This window comes from Rhinolophus sinicus, chromosome 8, assembly GCF_057876585.1.
Source record: "Rhinolophus sinicus isolate RSI-liver-muscle chromosome 8, RSI-T2T, whole genome shotgun sequence".
Lineage (NCBI taxonomy): Eukaryota > Metazoa > Chordata > Mammalia > Chiroptera > Rhinolophidae > Rhinolophus > Rhinolophus sinicus.
The window spans coordinates 1624838-1641132 of record NC_142508.1 but is presented as its reverse complement, the minus strand read 5'-3'; the positions used below and the strand labels follow the sequence as shown (position 1 = coordinate 1641132).

General features: G+C 47.5%; 1 protein-coding gene across 2 annotated transcripts in view; it reads left to right on the top strand.

The window, feature by feature from the left end:
- RBM33 (RNA binding motif protein 33) overlaps positions 1-16295 on the top strand; it is an 84230-nt gene that overhangs the window by 46488 nt on the left and 21447 nt on the right. For both annotated transcript variants that reach the window (XM_074315054.2, XM_074315053.2), the window contains exons 10-14: positions 3016-3148; positions 3525-3868; positions 5032-5292; positions 6776-7063; positions 10060-10728. In XM_074315054.2, coding sequence (XP_074171155.2) covers positions 3016-3148; positions 3525-3868; positions 5032-5292; positions 6776-7063; positions 10060-10728 — 1695 coding nt within the window. The remainder of the gene's footprint in view (positions 1-3015; positions 3149-3524; positions 3869-5031; positions 5293-6775; positions 7064-10059; positions 10729-16295) is intronic.

Below are 16295 nucleotides of genomic sequence, written 5' to 3'. Positions count from 1 at the left end.
AGGATGTGAAAGAGGCTGCACGTAACAGAAGACTCACAAGTGTTACTTTTACATAAAAATGAGCAAGTTCTGGGTTGGTATAGCTATTCTGTGACATTATGAGGGACCTGTATTTTTTTCTACCAATTCCAGGCAGGGGGCACATGTAGCTGGGGTGGCCCATCTGCGGTGCCTGGTCGCCTAGAAACCCCCTTGTTACAGGTTGGCATTTGGGGTTTTTAGCTGGTACAGTGTTGTCCTTCTGTCACTGAGGAAGAAGTGAGAATTTATACGAGGTAAGCAGTTAGCAATCTTTTCCATGTGGCTAAAACTTCCAACTTGCTGCATGATTCCAAGAACATGGAGAGACCCAGTGTTCCCAAGAGTTGGCTTAAACCCTGAGGGCTCTCCGGGCTAGGTCCCTTAGACTGTCCCCACAGCAGCTGATGCCACTTCTGTACTTGAGTGGCTTTTCCCAGGCGCCATTCCATTGTGAGACCAACCCTCCGAACCCGTATCTAGATTGTCCTGTGCAGACTGACCGGCACACACTGACTTACAAATGGCCACCACTCAGATATTTGAAGAGAGCGATCGTGTATCACTTTAAGGTTGAAAATGTTTTTCATTTGTCTTCAGGGAGGTGTTAATATTTTACTGACTTGTAAGCCAAAAACCTCTTGAAAAATAACCTATTTTTTCATTTTTAAAAGATTTAATTTCAGTAATTCCTTTTATCTTTTCCATCAGTAGCTTGTTGCAGGCTGTGATACTGTCCCTTCTCCGTGCTTTAGCATAAATTTTGATCTGTGGGTTTTGCATTTCTCAGTGAAAATTATTTTGATGACTCTTATGCGTCCCTTCTGTACTTAACCTGTTTGAAACTCTTTCCTGGTGTCCCCTCCCCCCAAAGAGGGACAGTCAGGTATATATTGAAATAGTTTAAGGAAACAAGACGTTTAAGTGAAAATGGATTTTACTGCGAGCGCACATTGCTGATTTGTACGGGCAGGTTGCATGGACTGGAGGCGGAGTGCCAGAGCGCAGGCAGTTGGTAACTCTATTTCCCGTGCCACCCAAGAAAAGGGTTTCGACAGTTTTTTGAAATAATAACAGGACTTTGATGGCTAATTTATTATCATCCAGAAAGTTTTGAAGATGATTTTAAAATACCTTTCTCACAGTATATATGTGAGAAAAAAATGCATAAAACTAAAGATAGCATACTTGCGCTATATTCTATAAATAAATACTTTATTAACAAGGATCCTATTTAAGTTACCTTGTGAAATACATATGAAAATACACACTACATTTCATTGACTTCAAACAAAACACCATGTTTTTAACACATGAGGAAGACTGGCAGTGGAAGGAAGAAGGCAACTTCAGGGAAACTGCTAAAGCAGAGTTACAATTAACTGAGAGCCTGTGCTACAGAAGTGCTTTCCTAGCACAGTATGAGGTTGGTGCAAAAGTAATTGCAGTTTGTAAGGGTAAAAATAATCACAAAAAGCACAGTTAGTTTTGCACCAACCTCATATTATCTTTATCATAGTAAAAATACTAAATATTGAACAGTGTCCATATCAAAGCATCATCTCGGTTAAGCCTCAAATTAACCTGATAAAGTGTATACATTTATTAGGGGCAGAAAACGTTCTAATTTGGTCTGGATGTATACCATTGTATTGTCACTTACAAACCTCACCTTTCTCAGTCACTGACCCTTATTGCTTTGGGGGTGTCTTAATCGGTGCCTGTACCTGGAGGTGAGAAGGGTGCGGTCTCTATTGTCAGAAGTTGGTAAGGTGAGAATTTCCTTGATTTCACCTCAAGTAGTAGACAAAGACTACAAGAATTCAAGACTTTCTGTGCCACGTGTGTCAGTAAGTGCGTAACATCTGGGTTTTTATAAAGGTGCAATATTTATGTTTAAACGTAATTTCTTTAACGTTGTATCGCCATAGGTCTTAGGGGTTTGTGGTGGTTGTACTGGCGTTCATTTTGCATTATTCTTAAAATGCCATGCATGGGTAGAGCAGACTTCTAAAGAGAGAAGGAAGGCAAGTGTAGTTGGCAAAAGCATTTTCAATGTTATAAAATGATGTCATTGAGTAGTAACAGCTAATACTAAAGAAATGACAGGAAAAGCATTAGAATTTTAAGTTTATGATAAAGGAGTGTGATTTTTAAAAGTTGAGAAATACTGGCTGAGTTTCAAAGAATGACGTGTTATTAAATGAAAATTACCTTGATGATATGTATAATTAATGAATTCTTTCTGGAGAACTGAAAAAAATTGTGAGGCTTGCTTTATATGCCTCCCAAGAAAACATGAGGCTTTCTTAAGAAAAGATGGTGTTTTTAAAAATCCCTGAATTCTTGAAAGGCCAACTGAAAAATGAAGCAATTCTAGTTTGTAGCTATAGAGTTCTAGAAATACATAGTTATTAAAAAATGTTAAGCTTTAAGAGTTCAGAATATTTTATCCAATGGAATCCAATGGTGTAATATTCCTTTTATAGTAACATGGTTTCTTAACTGTTTTGCGTTTTCTTGTTTTGTCAGATTGCTGATTTTTGTTATAGTATAAATTAGATTTCCTTTTTGTTCTCCTGAAGTAAAGCAGCTTCATAGCTGTAGCTTATGGTTGTGTTAAAAAGGTACCAAAGGACGGCATATTTGAGAAGATAAATGTCAAGAACGTGGAGAGTAGACATTTAGTCTTTCGGATGAATGGGGGGGAGGTCAGTAATTGCGTGGCTGTCAATAAGCTTAAAAATAGTATTTGTGTGGTGCTGTAGCAATATGAAAACGGAATTCATGTTTAGATGCTGCATTTTGATGTTTGGCTGTTTCGTTATGGCAGAATCACTTATTTTGTAACATGTAGTTATATACGTGGGGCGGGGAGTGGGGCTGTAGGAGGTAAGTTACTTGATGTTTGCAGGGGAAAATTGGCACCGTGTCTTCATTGCGGAAGATTACAGATTCTTTTCCTGCCTTTCATCCTGTGTTTCTGTTGTTCTTCAGGGCCCGCCAGAATTCCCTCAGCACACCCCTGGACCTGTTCCCAACAATTTTAGCCAGCCCCCACGACTTCCTCTTCAGGACCAGTGGAGAGCCCCGCCCCCTCCCCAGGAGAGAGACCCTTTCTTCTTAGGAGGTAAAGGATGGCAGGAACAGAGCTGGGTTGGGTGATGTGCCTAAAAAACACATTTATGTTGTAAACCGAATTTAGCTCCCACTGGGAGATTTGATTAGTGTGTCAGATGTTTGTACTGTAGCACCTCTGTGTTCCGTTCCAAAGGCTAAAATTGGACATGACTGGTAACTTCGCATACAAAGGGGGAAATCATTTACAGAAAGGGACTGATGACGCAGTGGAGAAATTAGAGGCAAAATCTGGACTTCTTCTCAAACGTTTGCTCCCTGCCACACTTGTAATTTGAGGCGGGAGGAAGGAAGAGTGCGGCGCACAGTTTTTCTGTCAGGTGCGTGCTCTGTGTGACCAGAGGGTGATGGTCCTTCCTGCCGTTCAGTTTCAGGTGATCCACGGTTCCCGAGTCATCTCTTCCTGGAGCAGCGCAGCCCCCCTCCACCGCCACCGCCACCCACACTTCTCAGCAGCAGTCACCCGGTGCCCACGCCCAGCCCCTTACCGTTCACTCAGCCAGGACCAGCGTTCAATCAGCAAGGACAGCAGCCAGTGTTCCCCCGGGAGAGGCCCGTCAGGCCCAGCCTGCAGCCTCCAGGTCCAGTGGGCATCCTTCACTTCAGCCAGCCGGGGTCAGCAGCCACGCGGCCCTTCATCCCTCCGCGGCAGCCCTTCCTGCCTGGCCCGGGACAGCCGTTTCTGCCCGCGCACGCACAGCCCAGCATGCAGGTAGGTCCGCCCGGCGGGCAGCACCTTGCGAGACCCGGTTTCACACCGTGGGCCTCGTCTAGTCTGCTCAGATGTGGGGGTGACAGGATAAGGGTGCAGAGCTTAGGTTGCTGTTCATTAAAGGCAGCTGTCTTGACAGTGTGTTCACCTGCTTGATTGGAAGAGAAGTGGAAAAGGTCATTTTTTTTGGAAATGAAAATTCAGTATTAAGATTTTTAAAAGGATGTGCTGCTAATATAGTTTTGAAAATCACTTTGCTCGCCTTTGGCAGAGTCGTACAAGGTTTAGTGATGGAACTAAAGCTCTGCATTGCATTCTGTTCCTGCAGAACGTAATGGGAAGGTCCTTTGCGGGGAGGGAGCTGTGTGCTGTTCGACCCCTCCCTGTTCAGGAGAGTTGAGTGCCCTCTGCTGACGGCTTGTGTCTCCCGGGCTGCCTTGGTTCTGGAAGTCCTTCTTACCCGTCTGTTTCTTCTTGTACTTGACGTTTATTACTAAAATGGGCAGCGATGGTATGCTTAGCTTACTCAGCGATTGGGAGCACATAGGGTTTGTATCTGAGTAAAAAGGCAATTGATTATTTAGGGTGTTAAAGTAGGACACAGTGGTTTTTTGGTTTTTCAATTCAAAAACACACGGTGACTCCCATCTTCATTGCAGAGCTATCTGAGCATAGATAAGGATTTAAAGAGGAAATTGAATAAGCCCGTCAGCTGAAACAGCCGCCAGCAGCACTGGGTGCCACCAGCACTGGGTGCCCGTGTTTCAGTCTTCTTTTGGTGCCCCCGTCCTCCCCAGCACGCGTTCTTTCCCAGCGAACCGTGGCTGTGGAATGACCTTTCACTACACCATGTAAACTGCTGCCCAAGGCTGCGTTTTCTGGCTGACAGGAGTTTGCGTTTGTGGTTTCAGCACTTCAGTACCAAAATAACGTGCCCCGGGGAACATCCTGGAGGTTGTGTTTACATCCCGAGTAACTTCCCTAGGACAGACCTGGAGTTTCAGGAGTACAAGGACTTAGGGCAAATACAGTGTTAGCAAATCTGTAGTGAAACTGTACCACTTCTTTTCCTCCTGGTGTGGGGTTTTTAAGGGAATGGCTGAATTGGAACATAACTAGTAACATCTGTTGATAAACTGTTTCTCTTTCTTTTGTCACGGAAGGGGCCCCTGCACCCCCCCCTGCCCCCACCACACCAGCCCCAGCCGCAGCCCCAGCCGCCCCCGCTGCAGCCGCCCCCACAGCACCAGCCGCCCCCGCAGCACCAGCCGCACGCACCGCCACCTCCGCACCAGCACCTGTCTGTGCCCCCGCCGCCTCTGATGCCCATGGCGCAACCCCAGTTCCGGCCTCACGTGCAGACGGCTCAGCCCCCACCGAGCAGCAGCCGGGTGCAGTGCCCACAGCGCCAGGGCCTGCGGCATGTAAGTGTCCGCTGGTCTCCAGCCTCTTCCAGCTGCAGAACTTCAGGACCCAACTCAGGAGCTAGGCTAGTGTCCAGCTCTGATTTAATTAACAAAACATGCAGTGCATTTTTCTACAGTGAGTGCATGCTTAAAAACCGCTTAGGAGATTGGGTTTCTTGACTATAGAAATTGATAACGTCCCTTTGTGCCTGAAAGACTGGATTCATATTATTTACTTTAGCATCTTTTGTATATCCGGTATTCCTATAGATGATATTATTAATTAATGGACACATAGCTTCATAGAATACTTCAGGTGACACACTACCTTTTGCCAGTTACTTATTTTTTGATGCACAGATTGTCTCTGTCTCCTTGGGCCCTGAATAAATAAGTGAATTGAGAAAGAATTGATGGACTATCTTCTGTTGCCTGGCACTCCTCTGGTTCCTGGGAGCACAGCAGTGAACAAGAGAGACAGATTTCTTGCCTTTTTGGAGCTTCTATTTATCTGTGGGAGACTAACAGTGCATTTATTTGTGAGGTTACATACGGGACCATCAACAAGTGTGTGCTTGGTCGTGCATCGAAAGAAACTGGGAAGTGTGTGTGGCTTTAAAAGTAAAAGACAGTAGTCATTGCTACTGCCTTGTTCTCCATTAAATAACTAACCCTTTTATGAACAGCCCAGTGGTGAGCGTTCTAGGCTATGAGGTGAGAAGGGGGTTTTCCATTTAGCACGGTCCCTTGTGACCTTGAGCCGCAAGCATCACTTAGCTGTTTTTAATCTCAAATTTTCTCGTCCCTGCATCTGTTTTTCTTAAAGTAACATTGAGATTAAATGATAGAAGGAAGAAGGATTTCAGGTCTGGGAAGAGGCTCGCTTGTAGCCCAGGCTTCATTTAGTTAGAGCAGCGGCAGGCTGCATGTCCGGCCTGCGCGCTTGCACACTGACGGGCGAGCCATCGCACGTCTCTGGAAACTCCTCCAGGTGTCAGGTCTCTTCAGAATCCTGAGGCTGAACACCACCGTGTTTACGCTTGGGGTGAAACGAGCTGGCCTTTCTCTTCTGGGGAGTGCTTTTCTCAGGACAGTGACTTGGTGCTTAGCTCTTTTCTGGTCCCACCTTAAATCTAGGGGCCGAGCACAAGTGGTCGTGCCAACTCCTTGTGCAGACGAAGTCCTTTGTCGGCTCTCATTTCTGTTACAAATGTCCGTTCCCACGCTCAAGCATCAACTGCAATGCCCTGCTGTGACTTCCATACAGCGGAGCCTGTCTGCAGGCAGCTGGGTCCCTGTCCCAGGCCCAGGCCTTAACCCAGAGCAGGGGACATGTAGGCGTGAGAAAAGTAAAGTATCGACCAGCGGGAAACTCATCTGCCCCCCACCCCCCGAAGGGGGACTCACTCATTGGCTGCAATGATTTGAAATACGTGCATCGCGTGCCTTCCGCTCCTCCCCTAGTTTCCCCGTGTAATCGGAGTTTTCCTTCTTGTGGCAGAACACGGCTTCTCAGAGCCTGAGCAAGCGGCCGATGCAGCAGATGCAGCCGGGCGCCCCGAGAAACAGCAACCTGCGCGAGCTGCCCATCGCACCGCCGCACGTGCTGGAGCTGAGCAACAGTCGCTGCCCCGCCACACCTGCGGCTCACGTGAAGCCCATGGTCAACACGTCGCCACCCGCGAGGCCCGGGCCGGGGTCCCGGAGTGCACAGGGCAAGGCGGAGGTGCAGGTCAAGCCAGTCAGCCCGGGGCTCCAGCCCAAAGAAGAGGCCGCAGCGGAGCCAGAGGTGGGCCTGTGGTGGTACAGCTGCGTGGCCTCCACGAGGAAGGCCTCGCGGTCGCTCTGACCCCACCAGGTGTCACCAAGTCTTCCCACTGTCTCGCTGGGTCCTTCGAACCTGACAGTGTGTTCACATGCGATAACACGCTCATTCTCGCTGGGCTGCAGCATTAGATCGCTTCTGTATGTTTGCACAGTTGCCATTGTATGTTGCAGAGTCTGTATGTACTGGGGCTTGGCAGACTGTTTCGGAACAGGGCCCAGATAACAAATATTTTAGGCTTTGTCGTCCAAACTGTCATGTAATTACTTAGCTCTGCTGTTTCAGCAGAAAAGCAATTACAGGTAGTTCTTACATCAGCCGGTGTGGCTGTGTCAGGAAAACTCAGACAGAATCCAGTGTTGGGCCAGGTTTGGCCCGTGGGCTGTAGTTAGCTGATCCCTGATACGTACTGTTACCTGTCTTTGACTTTTTCTTATTTTACACTGTGCCCGACTAAAAGATAGGGCCACTTTTACTTTTGGTTTTTACATAAGATTGTGTGTGGGGGGGTTGTTTTGTATTGAATTATTTTATATATATAGATACATGTATATATCTATATGTATTTTTATTTTTAAATAGGAATGAATGTTGTAAGAATAAATGATAAATGCAAGTTGGTATGTTACATGGTTTCCAATTGAGATTGTATTTGTACCTTGATTTAGTTTTGTCCACTTGATTATTTTTTGCTGAGAGAGCGACTCAGTATTAGTACAGTATTCATCATAAACTTTTTAATGAGCTCCTGTCAAATATTAGTAAAATCTATGGCTGGGACAAACCCCTTGAGGCCACTGGTCTAGAGAAGAAACGGATATAGTCGTCTAAGGCTTCCGTGCAGTCAAGAGTCAGTCCTGGGCTATTCCCTGGAAATGGGGTAGGACAGTGGGCAGGCAGGCCTGTCAGACACAGGTTCTAACGAAGCGCAGGCTCTAGTGTAGCACAGGCAGCAAACCCTTGGAGTGACCTGCCGTTGTCAGCACCAGGACCCTGAGCAAGTGACTTCACTTCTCACCAGCCTCAGTTTCCTTAACTTACTGAATGTAAGTGCGGGACATGCCGTGTTTCCCTGAAAATAAGACCCAGCCGGCAACCAGCTCTAATGCGTCTTTTGGAGCAAAAATTAATATAAGACCTGGCATTCTAGTCTATTCTAGTCTAGTCTATTCTATTCTATTTTATTCAAGTGATTATCTTTCAATCACTTTAATGGGGGAATAGTCAGAGTTTTTCTAATAAATTAAGATAGTAGTTGTAATGTAGGGTTACTAAATTAGAAATGTAAATATAAAATCAAAGCAATTGAGTTAACATTTAATGAGATCTTACTAGAAGAAGAGTGACTTGGTTTTAAAGTCAGTATATGAAAAAATAACGTAGATTTACAGACTAGATTGGGGTAGTTTATAAAAAGAAATCCTTGCTAAAAATTTTACTCTGCTTTTAGTTTATATAGCTAGCTCCTAACTTGTATATGTGAACTGATTTGGTTCAGAAAAATTAAGTCACATACACTTTACTTGGATGACACAAGTGGCCTTTTGGGTGTACCACTAGCCACATCTGGCTGTTCCTTCCATAATGGTTGATTTAAGCAGGGCTCTGCAACAGTTTTCTGTAGAACCAAACAGGTGCTTTGTGCTGGAGATGGAACTAGCAGGTGGCTATTGTGTTAGCTGAAGGTCTTCATTTGGTTGCTTTCAATTTTCTGTGCACATAGAATGGGACCAGGAGTAAAGTTTTTTCCTTTTTAATACGTCTCCCGTTTGTTGTGCTTAGGTGGGTGTGGTTCATTTTCTTACAGTCCCACCATTGCAGTGGCGCCTGTTTAGAACCGCATGTCCACCTGCGCTCTTGCACCTGGCTCAGCTCTTTCCCGACTGCTGGGGAAACAGCCTCGTGAGTGTTCCTGCTCCTACCCAAACGCCCTGCTGGCCACCTCTCACACCTACCTTTGCACCCATTGCTGCCCAGTCTGTCCTAGACTTTGTGGGGAGATAACCGAGTTGGTCAGGCTTGTTTCCAAATGACAGGCGAGCCTCAATGAGGGCCCGACTCTGTGTCCTGTAGGTCAAGTGTACAAAGCTCTGGGGGCACCACCAGAGACTTCAGCTGCGTTTTGGTCGTTTCCTGATTCTTAAGGTGTATTTGTTAATGACTGACCTCCAGATAGATTAAATCCTATTCTTTTGTGAAGGAGCTTTGGATGAGGAGCTCTACGAAGTTTTTAGAGAAAATGACTGATTTCTGACAAATGCTTAAGTTGTAATTAACTTTCTCGTTGGATAGTTTTTATGAACGTTGCCGGACTTTTCAGACATTTTTTTGATAGACTTTCAGAATGGTTGGGACTGGCATATTAAGGGCATTCCTTATGTACTGTTAATATTCCGATACTGCAGTTGGCAGCATTTTGATTCTGAGGAGAGTGCATGAGTTCAAGGTCAGAGAGATTGACTTGTGCTGTTCATTATAACCAATTATTCTGTGACAAATGAGTTTGAGATCAGGCTGAAAATTCTGTACGAAAAATCAATAGTTCTAATCAGGCCCTTTCAGGTCATTTACACCCCACCTTTTGTTGGTTTGTCAGAGAAGAGCCAGATAAAACCTGTGTGACAGCACGGCCTCCTACTGTGGCCATTTCCATTCGAAACATATTTTGATATCTTAAATGAATAGTTTAATTGGTTTCAAACTTGTAAATGAGTAGAAATTTACATTATTTCATTTTTAATATTCTGATAAGATTTTCCAAATTAGCTTTAGCCTGTGTAATTTTTTCCCCCTCCCAGAGGACGGAGTTATACATCAAGTCTATGAGCAGATTTTGAAGAGTGTCTTCAGATTTTGAATTCAAGGGCTTTGGAATTTTGCATTTTCTTAGTTCGTTGACATCACTGGGAATGGTGGCCTTGCCTCGCGCTCCTGAGTAAACCACGCTTGTTCTCTTTCAGTTTCCTGACGAAGATGAAGAAACAAGGCTGTATCGCTTGAAGATAGAGGAACAGAAACGCCTCCGAGAAGAGATCCTGAAGCAGAAGGAGCTGCGCCGGCAGCAGCAGGCGGGGGCCAGGAAGAAGGAGCTGCTGGAGAGGCTGGCGCAGCAGCAGCAGCAGCAGCAGCAGCAGCAGCAGCAGCAGCAGTTCTGCGCGCCCCCTGGCCCCCCCGCAGAGCGCGAAGAGCAGCCGTCCTCACCCTCGCCCACCAACGGTAACCCCTTGTTACCCTTCCCAGGCGCCCAGGTCAGACAAAATGTGAAAACCAGACTTCTCGTGAAAAGTCAAGATGTCTCTGTTTCAAATATTCAGGCCCAAACCTCGAATTCTGTGCCATCTGGTGCTAACATGCAGTACCCAGGACAACAGATGAAACCACTGAAACATTTGAGACAGGCCAGAACTGCACCCCCAGGTCCGGCTCCGCACAAAGTCCTGCCCGGGCCGCCTGCGGATGGGGAGGGGCTGCTGCCCACCTCACAGGCTGCTCGCCCTGCGGCCCTCCAGGGCCGGCCCCCAGACCCCAAGACCGGCGCAAAAAGGACTGTCATGCACCGGGCCAACAGCGGTGGCGGAGATGGGCCACACGTCAGCGCCAAAGTCAGGGTGATTAAGTTGTCCGGCCGGGTAAGTTGACGAGGTCAGCAGTGCCTCTGGGGTGTGTGCTCCCTTCACTCAGAATGTCCTCATGCCCAGAGGAGGCTTGGAGGAAAGGCCAGTCAGAGTGGAGCCTGCTCCGAGCGTGGATGCAGGCCCGCCCCTCCCTCCTCAGGACTGGTGGGAGCTGGCATTTCAGTCCTGCTCCCAGCTGGGACCCGGCTCTCAGTTGTCGCTCTGAGTCTCGGTGAGAGACCAGCGGCTTGACGGTCCTCAATTAGGCCTTTCTCAGTTTTAGCTTCTTTTTGTAGGTAATTTGTGGTACAACCATCAAGTTAGTTTTAAAAGTAAAATGTCCTTGACCACAAAGCAGGTAGTTGGTGTGTAGCTTTGGATTCGGTGGGCACTGGGGTGGGTGGGTTTGGGGACCGTGTGTACGTGCGTGTGTTGTGTCTTTTGCGCAGCTTTCTTCCAAAGACTGTTTCCTTTCTTCTCTTTCCAAGCTAATTCTCCCATTTGGGGGAAACAAAACGGGCTAACAGTCCTAGAGTAGAATCACCTATGATCTTCCCACGTGCTGTCAAAAGTGGGGCATACCTCATTGCTACCTGTGCTTTTGAACGGCCCGTTTGGGGTCATAGTCAGCAAGGCAGAGTGACTGCAGTTTTCCAGGGCAGGTTGACGAGGTACCTTAGACAAACGTGCTGCACAGGCTCCCATGGCAGGGTTCTCCCGTCAAGAAGCCATCTGTAGAACCCTGCTTCCTCACCCTGGCACATCGTCTTTACTTACTTACGGAAGGGAACTCGCATCTCTTGCTTCAATTACAAGGAACTGCAGCAAATGCTAGATGGTCTGTGTAATGGTTGTACTCTGTGCAGTTGATCTGTAAATTGGGGACGAAACGGGAGAACTGTAGACACAGGCTTTTAGAGCAAGCTGGCCAGTGATGATGACGTTACAAACAACAGAATACTTACAGTAAGAAAGGAAATGACCTCTAACTCTTAGGCCATTCGAGGAGTGCAGTCCGCGTAGAGGATTAACTTGTGCTTGTACAGAGTACTGTTTATGCCTTTCAGGTTGACAATGAATACAGTTAATTTTAATTCATGTTCTTCTTGTATTTCGCTGTGAGCCCTGGACTTCGTTACATCCCGTTCGTACAAAAATACACTATATATCGTACTTACAAGATTTCCTAGAGAGATTCGCCCTGGAGAGTCAGTTTCATTTCCTTCACTTTCTTCTAACCTAGGCTGGCATCTCTCTGCTGTGCTTAATTAAATGATTCTCCGCGTTCACTGGTCTCCCAGTTCCACTAGGTGGTCTCCAGACAGGACAGGAGGCTCGCAGCCCGCAGTGCCATTCTAGGAAGTGTGCCCTGGTGGCCGTCCCAGTTAGAGCACGTGTCCCCAGGAGTGTCCGCAAGGCTTGTCTCACCAGTGCGCGCACGGCTTCCTCTGGGGGGTTCTCGGGGGGGTACTTGGACCTCTGAGGTGAGGGTGGATCACTGTCGACTTCTCTTCGGGCAGTTCCCATATTGCATTCCTTACTTTAAATACTTTACCTTTGGGTTTGTTTAGTTTGGTGATTTTGAAAGGTGAAGGAGCCTGAGTCTTAAGGCAGGATTTTTAGTCTTCTCTCCCATCGATTCTATTGTCTTGAAAGTGATGTTACTTCCTCCAGTCGCTTCTCTTTGTTACAGCTAATGCATTTAGACATGGGAAGCATTTTGAAAAGAATTTAACACAAATTGTCTCCTGGGGTTGGTTCTCACACAGCCACGGAGCAGGGTGGTTGTCTGGGTTTGAAGCTGGCAGAGTGACTCTTCACTTCCCGGCTCTCGGGTGGCATCCTGTTTGTCGTTGGTCATTTTGACATTGTTTTCCTGGGGTGTACAGACCGGCGCTCCCCCCCGCCAGGCTCGAGAGTATGTTTGTTCCTGGTGGCGGGCTGCGGCAGAAACAGTGCTTTTGGGTGGCAAGGCCTGTGTTTGGATGGTTGTCTTTTATTACTTGTCCTTGGTCCTGAGCGGTCATTTCGTTTCTCTGAACCTCAGTCTTCAGTCTGTAAATGAGGTCGCTAAGGCTGCTTTGAGGGACACGTGAAACCTTGTAACACACCGACGTGCGTCATGCACACTTCTCTTCCTGTGAGTGTGCCAAGGCCTTTCTAGAACAGAAGCCATTCTGTGACTTGATACCAGCTAGTGGTGGGAGTGGCTGCTGTTTGCCAAGTTTAACATGTCCTCTCCGCATCCGTAGGGGTAGATGCTGTTATTCCCATTCACAGGTGAGTAAGTTCAGCCTCAGAGAGGTTGTGTTAGTAGTCCAGGGTCACACAGCTGCCGACTGGTGGAGCGAGGCTTCTGACTCCTAAGCTCCTTACCAATGTTCATAACAGTGAGTTTGGCTGCTGCTTTTTCCCGTCGTGTTACTTACTCCTTGACGAGGGCTAATATTCCATTTCCAGTGAGAGTATACAGCTGTCACAGTTGAGTCAGAAAACTTCTAGCGGGGCTTCTGAAATGAGGATAACTAGGTTGCATTGTGCTGGCCAGTGGTCGTGACCGGCTGGAGAGTTGTCGGGAAGGGTTTAGAGGCACGGAAAGGTCCCGTGACTGGAGCCGGAGCGTCAGCTGTGGGTGCGGGACTGGAGAGGCTGGTTTCCATCTTTCCTGTTCTGGCACCTTGTGGAGCAACCGGGTCACACTGGAGCCAGCACGTGGCCCCCAGCCTGGTGATGGGAGTGGCGGTGTGGCCTGGCTCACGGTGGCCGCAGTGTGCTGTGTGCGGTGAATGTGTGTGAGGACACTTCCCTGTAAATCCCGTTAGGTTACGTTTTACAGTGAAAACATGGGGGGATTTGAAATTTAAAGAGACCTTTTCTTATGAGGCTAATCAATCTGTATATATGTGATCTTAGTTTTTCCCCACATAAAAATATTGTTCAGATTTGTTAGGTGAGATTACAAAAGGAACAAATTAATGCTTCTTACAAAGAGTGTTACATGTTGGCAAGTATTGCTTCTAAAATGTCACGTGCCTCCCTGAATCTTACTAATTTAATATAAGTAACCTACTTAAAGAATTGCTTGGTGGAATGGTCCTCTTTATTACTTAAAATATGAGAATAATTCTCCATTTGCTCATTTTTCAGAAAGTTACGTTTAAGCATTTATTTTTCAGAAACCAAAAAGCAACCTTGTTAAATCGTAATTTTGTCCATAACCAATACATAATCCAGAAAAACTATGCAAGCAATATTAAAGTATAAAACGTTTACTTAGTGTAAACTTAACTACAGTCATTCTCAGCCATTCTTTGTGATTAAACACCAGAAAAAGGACTTGCAGGAAATCCCTTTATTAAGGAGTTAGGCCTGCAACTCTGTCGTCCGGTTTAGGGGAAACGGGAAGCTTTGAGGTGTCTGTGTTGTGGTTTCTTGTGCGTGTGTGTAAGTAACCGTGGTTACCTGGCCCAAAAGTTCCTGCAGGGCGGTTGTGAGGCTTAAATGTCACGAGAGTGAGGCGAGTGGCACAGTGGCGAGTGCATGGCGGCCGCTCAGTAGACGCCGCCACCCTCTCCTTGGGGTTGAAGGAAAAAGAACTGGTTTGTTTACAGGGCAGTTTATAGGGTTAAGTCAGAAAAAGAAAGCACGTCCTGAATTCACTGCTGCTTTCTAATGGACGTATTAAAAATGTTACGAATTTGGCAGCAAATTAAGTAAGCAGTCCTTGCTTGCTGTCCACACGGAGAAGTGGGGGCAGCACAGACTGCCTCAGCAGGACAGCCAGCTGTCCGATGGCGGTGGCCGTGGCGGCCGCGTATTCCGTCTGTAAACGGCTGTCAGTCAGTGCCGCGTGCAGGAGGTCCCGCGCTGCTCATGGGAGCGGGCTCTCGGGGCTTGCACCGCATTTGTAGGTTTCTTCCCTGCCTGCCCGCTCAAAAGTTAGTCTCAGGTTTTCTCCAGGGAGGTGGTAGAAGAGGTGATATGTGTATCTCTGATCTTTTTTTGTGGGTGGAATACGTTTTATTTTTACAAAATTTTCATTTAAGAGAAGTTGCGAAAATAGGATATGGAATCATGTTCACCATTGTCAGATTCACCAGTGGTTCGTGCTTCGCTGTGTTTGCTTTGTCATTGTCTCATGTTTTGTCCTTTTACACACACACACACAGACACACACACGCATGCACGCACACACGCACATTTTTTCCCAAATTGTTTGAGAATTGGCTGGAGGCACAGTGTATTTGTGTCAGAACGGGCATAGTCTCTTACAAACCACAGCTGTACATTATCAAAAATCAGAAGACTTAGCACCGATCCAGTACTAACTCGAATCCACAGGACATATTCAGATTTCGTCAGTTGTCCCAATAATGTCCTTTACAGCCATTGTTTGCCCTGAGCTGGGACCCCGCCAGGACCATGCATCCCAGATACAGCCTCACTCAATCCGGAGCAGTGCCTCGGCCTTTCTCTGTGTCTTGCCCGTGTCATTTTAAGGAGGAGAGGCTAAACTAGTGTGTTGAACCTCCGTGACTTTGCTTTGTCCTGATTGCCTCATGGTCAGTGTCGGGCTGTGCATTGTTGGCAGGGACCCCATGGAAGGACATGGTGTCCTCCTCCGCGCACCCTGCCAGGAGGGGCGTCACGTTGGTTTGTACAGTGTTGGCATCTTTGATCACTTGAGCAAGTTGCTGTTTGCCAAGTGTCTCTACCGCAGAGTTACAGTCTTACCCTTTGTAACTGATAAGTAACCTATGGGAAGATACTTGGAGACTATGTAAATATCCCGCTTCTTGTCAGATTCGCACAGCTTTTAGCAAGCACTGATGTTTTTCTAATGCCAACACTCCTTTTGTATTTATGAGCTGCTGTGCCCCTGCTCGGGTAGCTCTCTTTTCCCTCGCTTATTTATTTGTCACTTGTTTACAGCAGTGTGGGCTTTGAACTCTTACTTTATCCAGGGAACTATTTCTTCCGTTGTGTATTCTGATGGTAGAGTGGCCCCTGATTGGCCCTGAGAGCCCCGTCAGGCCGGCGCTGTCCTTCGCTGGCACCGATGGGGGACCCTTACCCGCGAGTGGCGAGTCATGAGGAAGTGAGGGCCCGCTGGCCAGAGCTGCCAGGAGGCTGTGTGCCTGGGAGTGAGGCTGTCACAGCGGACGTGACGGGCTGAGGCGCTCTGTGAGCAGCTGCTCAGCAGACCGGGCACCGTGCGGGTGCCGTGTGTCCCCGTCAGGTGTGTCCCCGTCGCAGGTGCGAGCAGGCAGTGTGGCTGTTGGAGGAGCGTGAGAGGGAAGTTCCTGGGTGAGGAGGCAGAGGAAGAGGAGAGCTCCTTCTGGGCAGAGGGGACAGCACGTGCATGTTCCTGGGGCGGAGAAGTCCCAGCCAGTTTCCTAACTGCACAAGGGCCAGGAAGAAGGGAGTTGGACGGCAGTGAGTCGGACACGGGAGGTGGGGGAGGGCGGAGCTGTGGCGGGAGGACCCCTGTAAGGGGCTGAGGGTGAGAGAACCCGTCTTCCGCAGGCGGACCGGGAGGGTCTCAGGAGAGCCCGGCTCCCCGCTCGCTGCCCCTGGTGTTC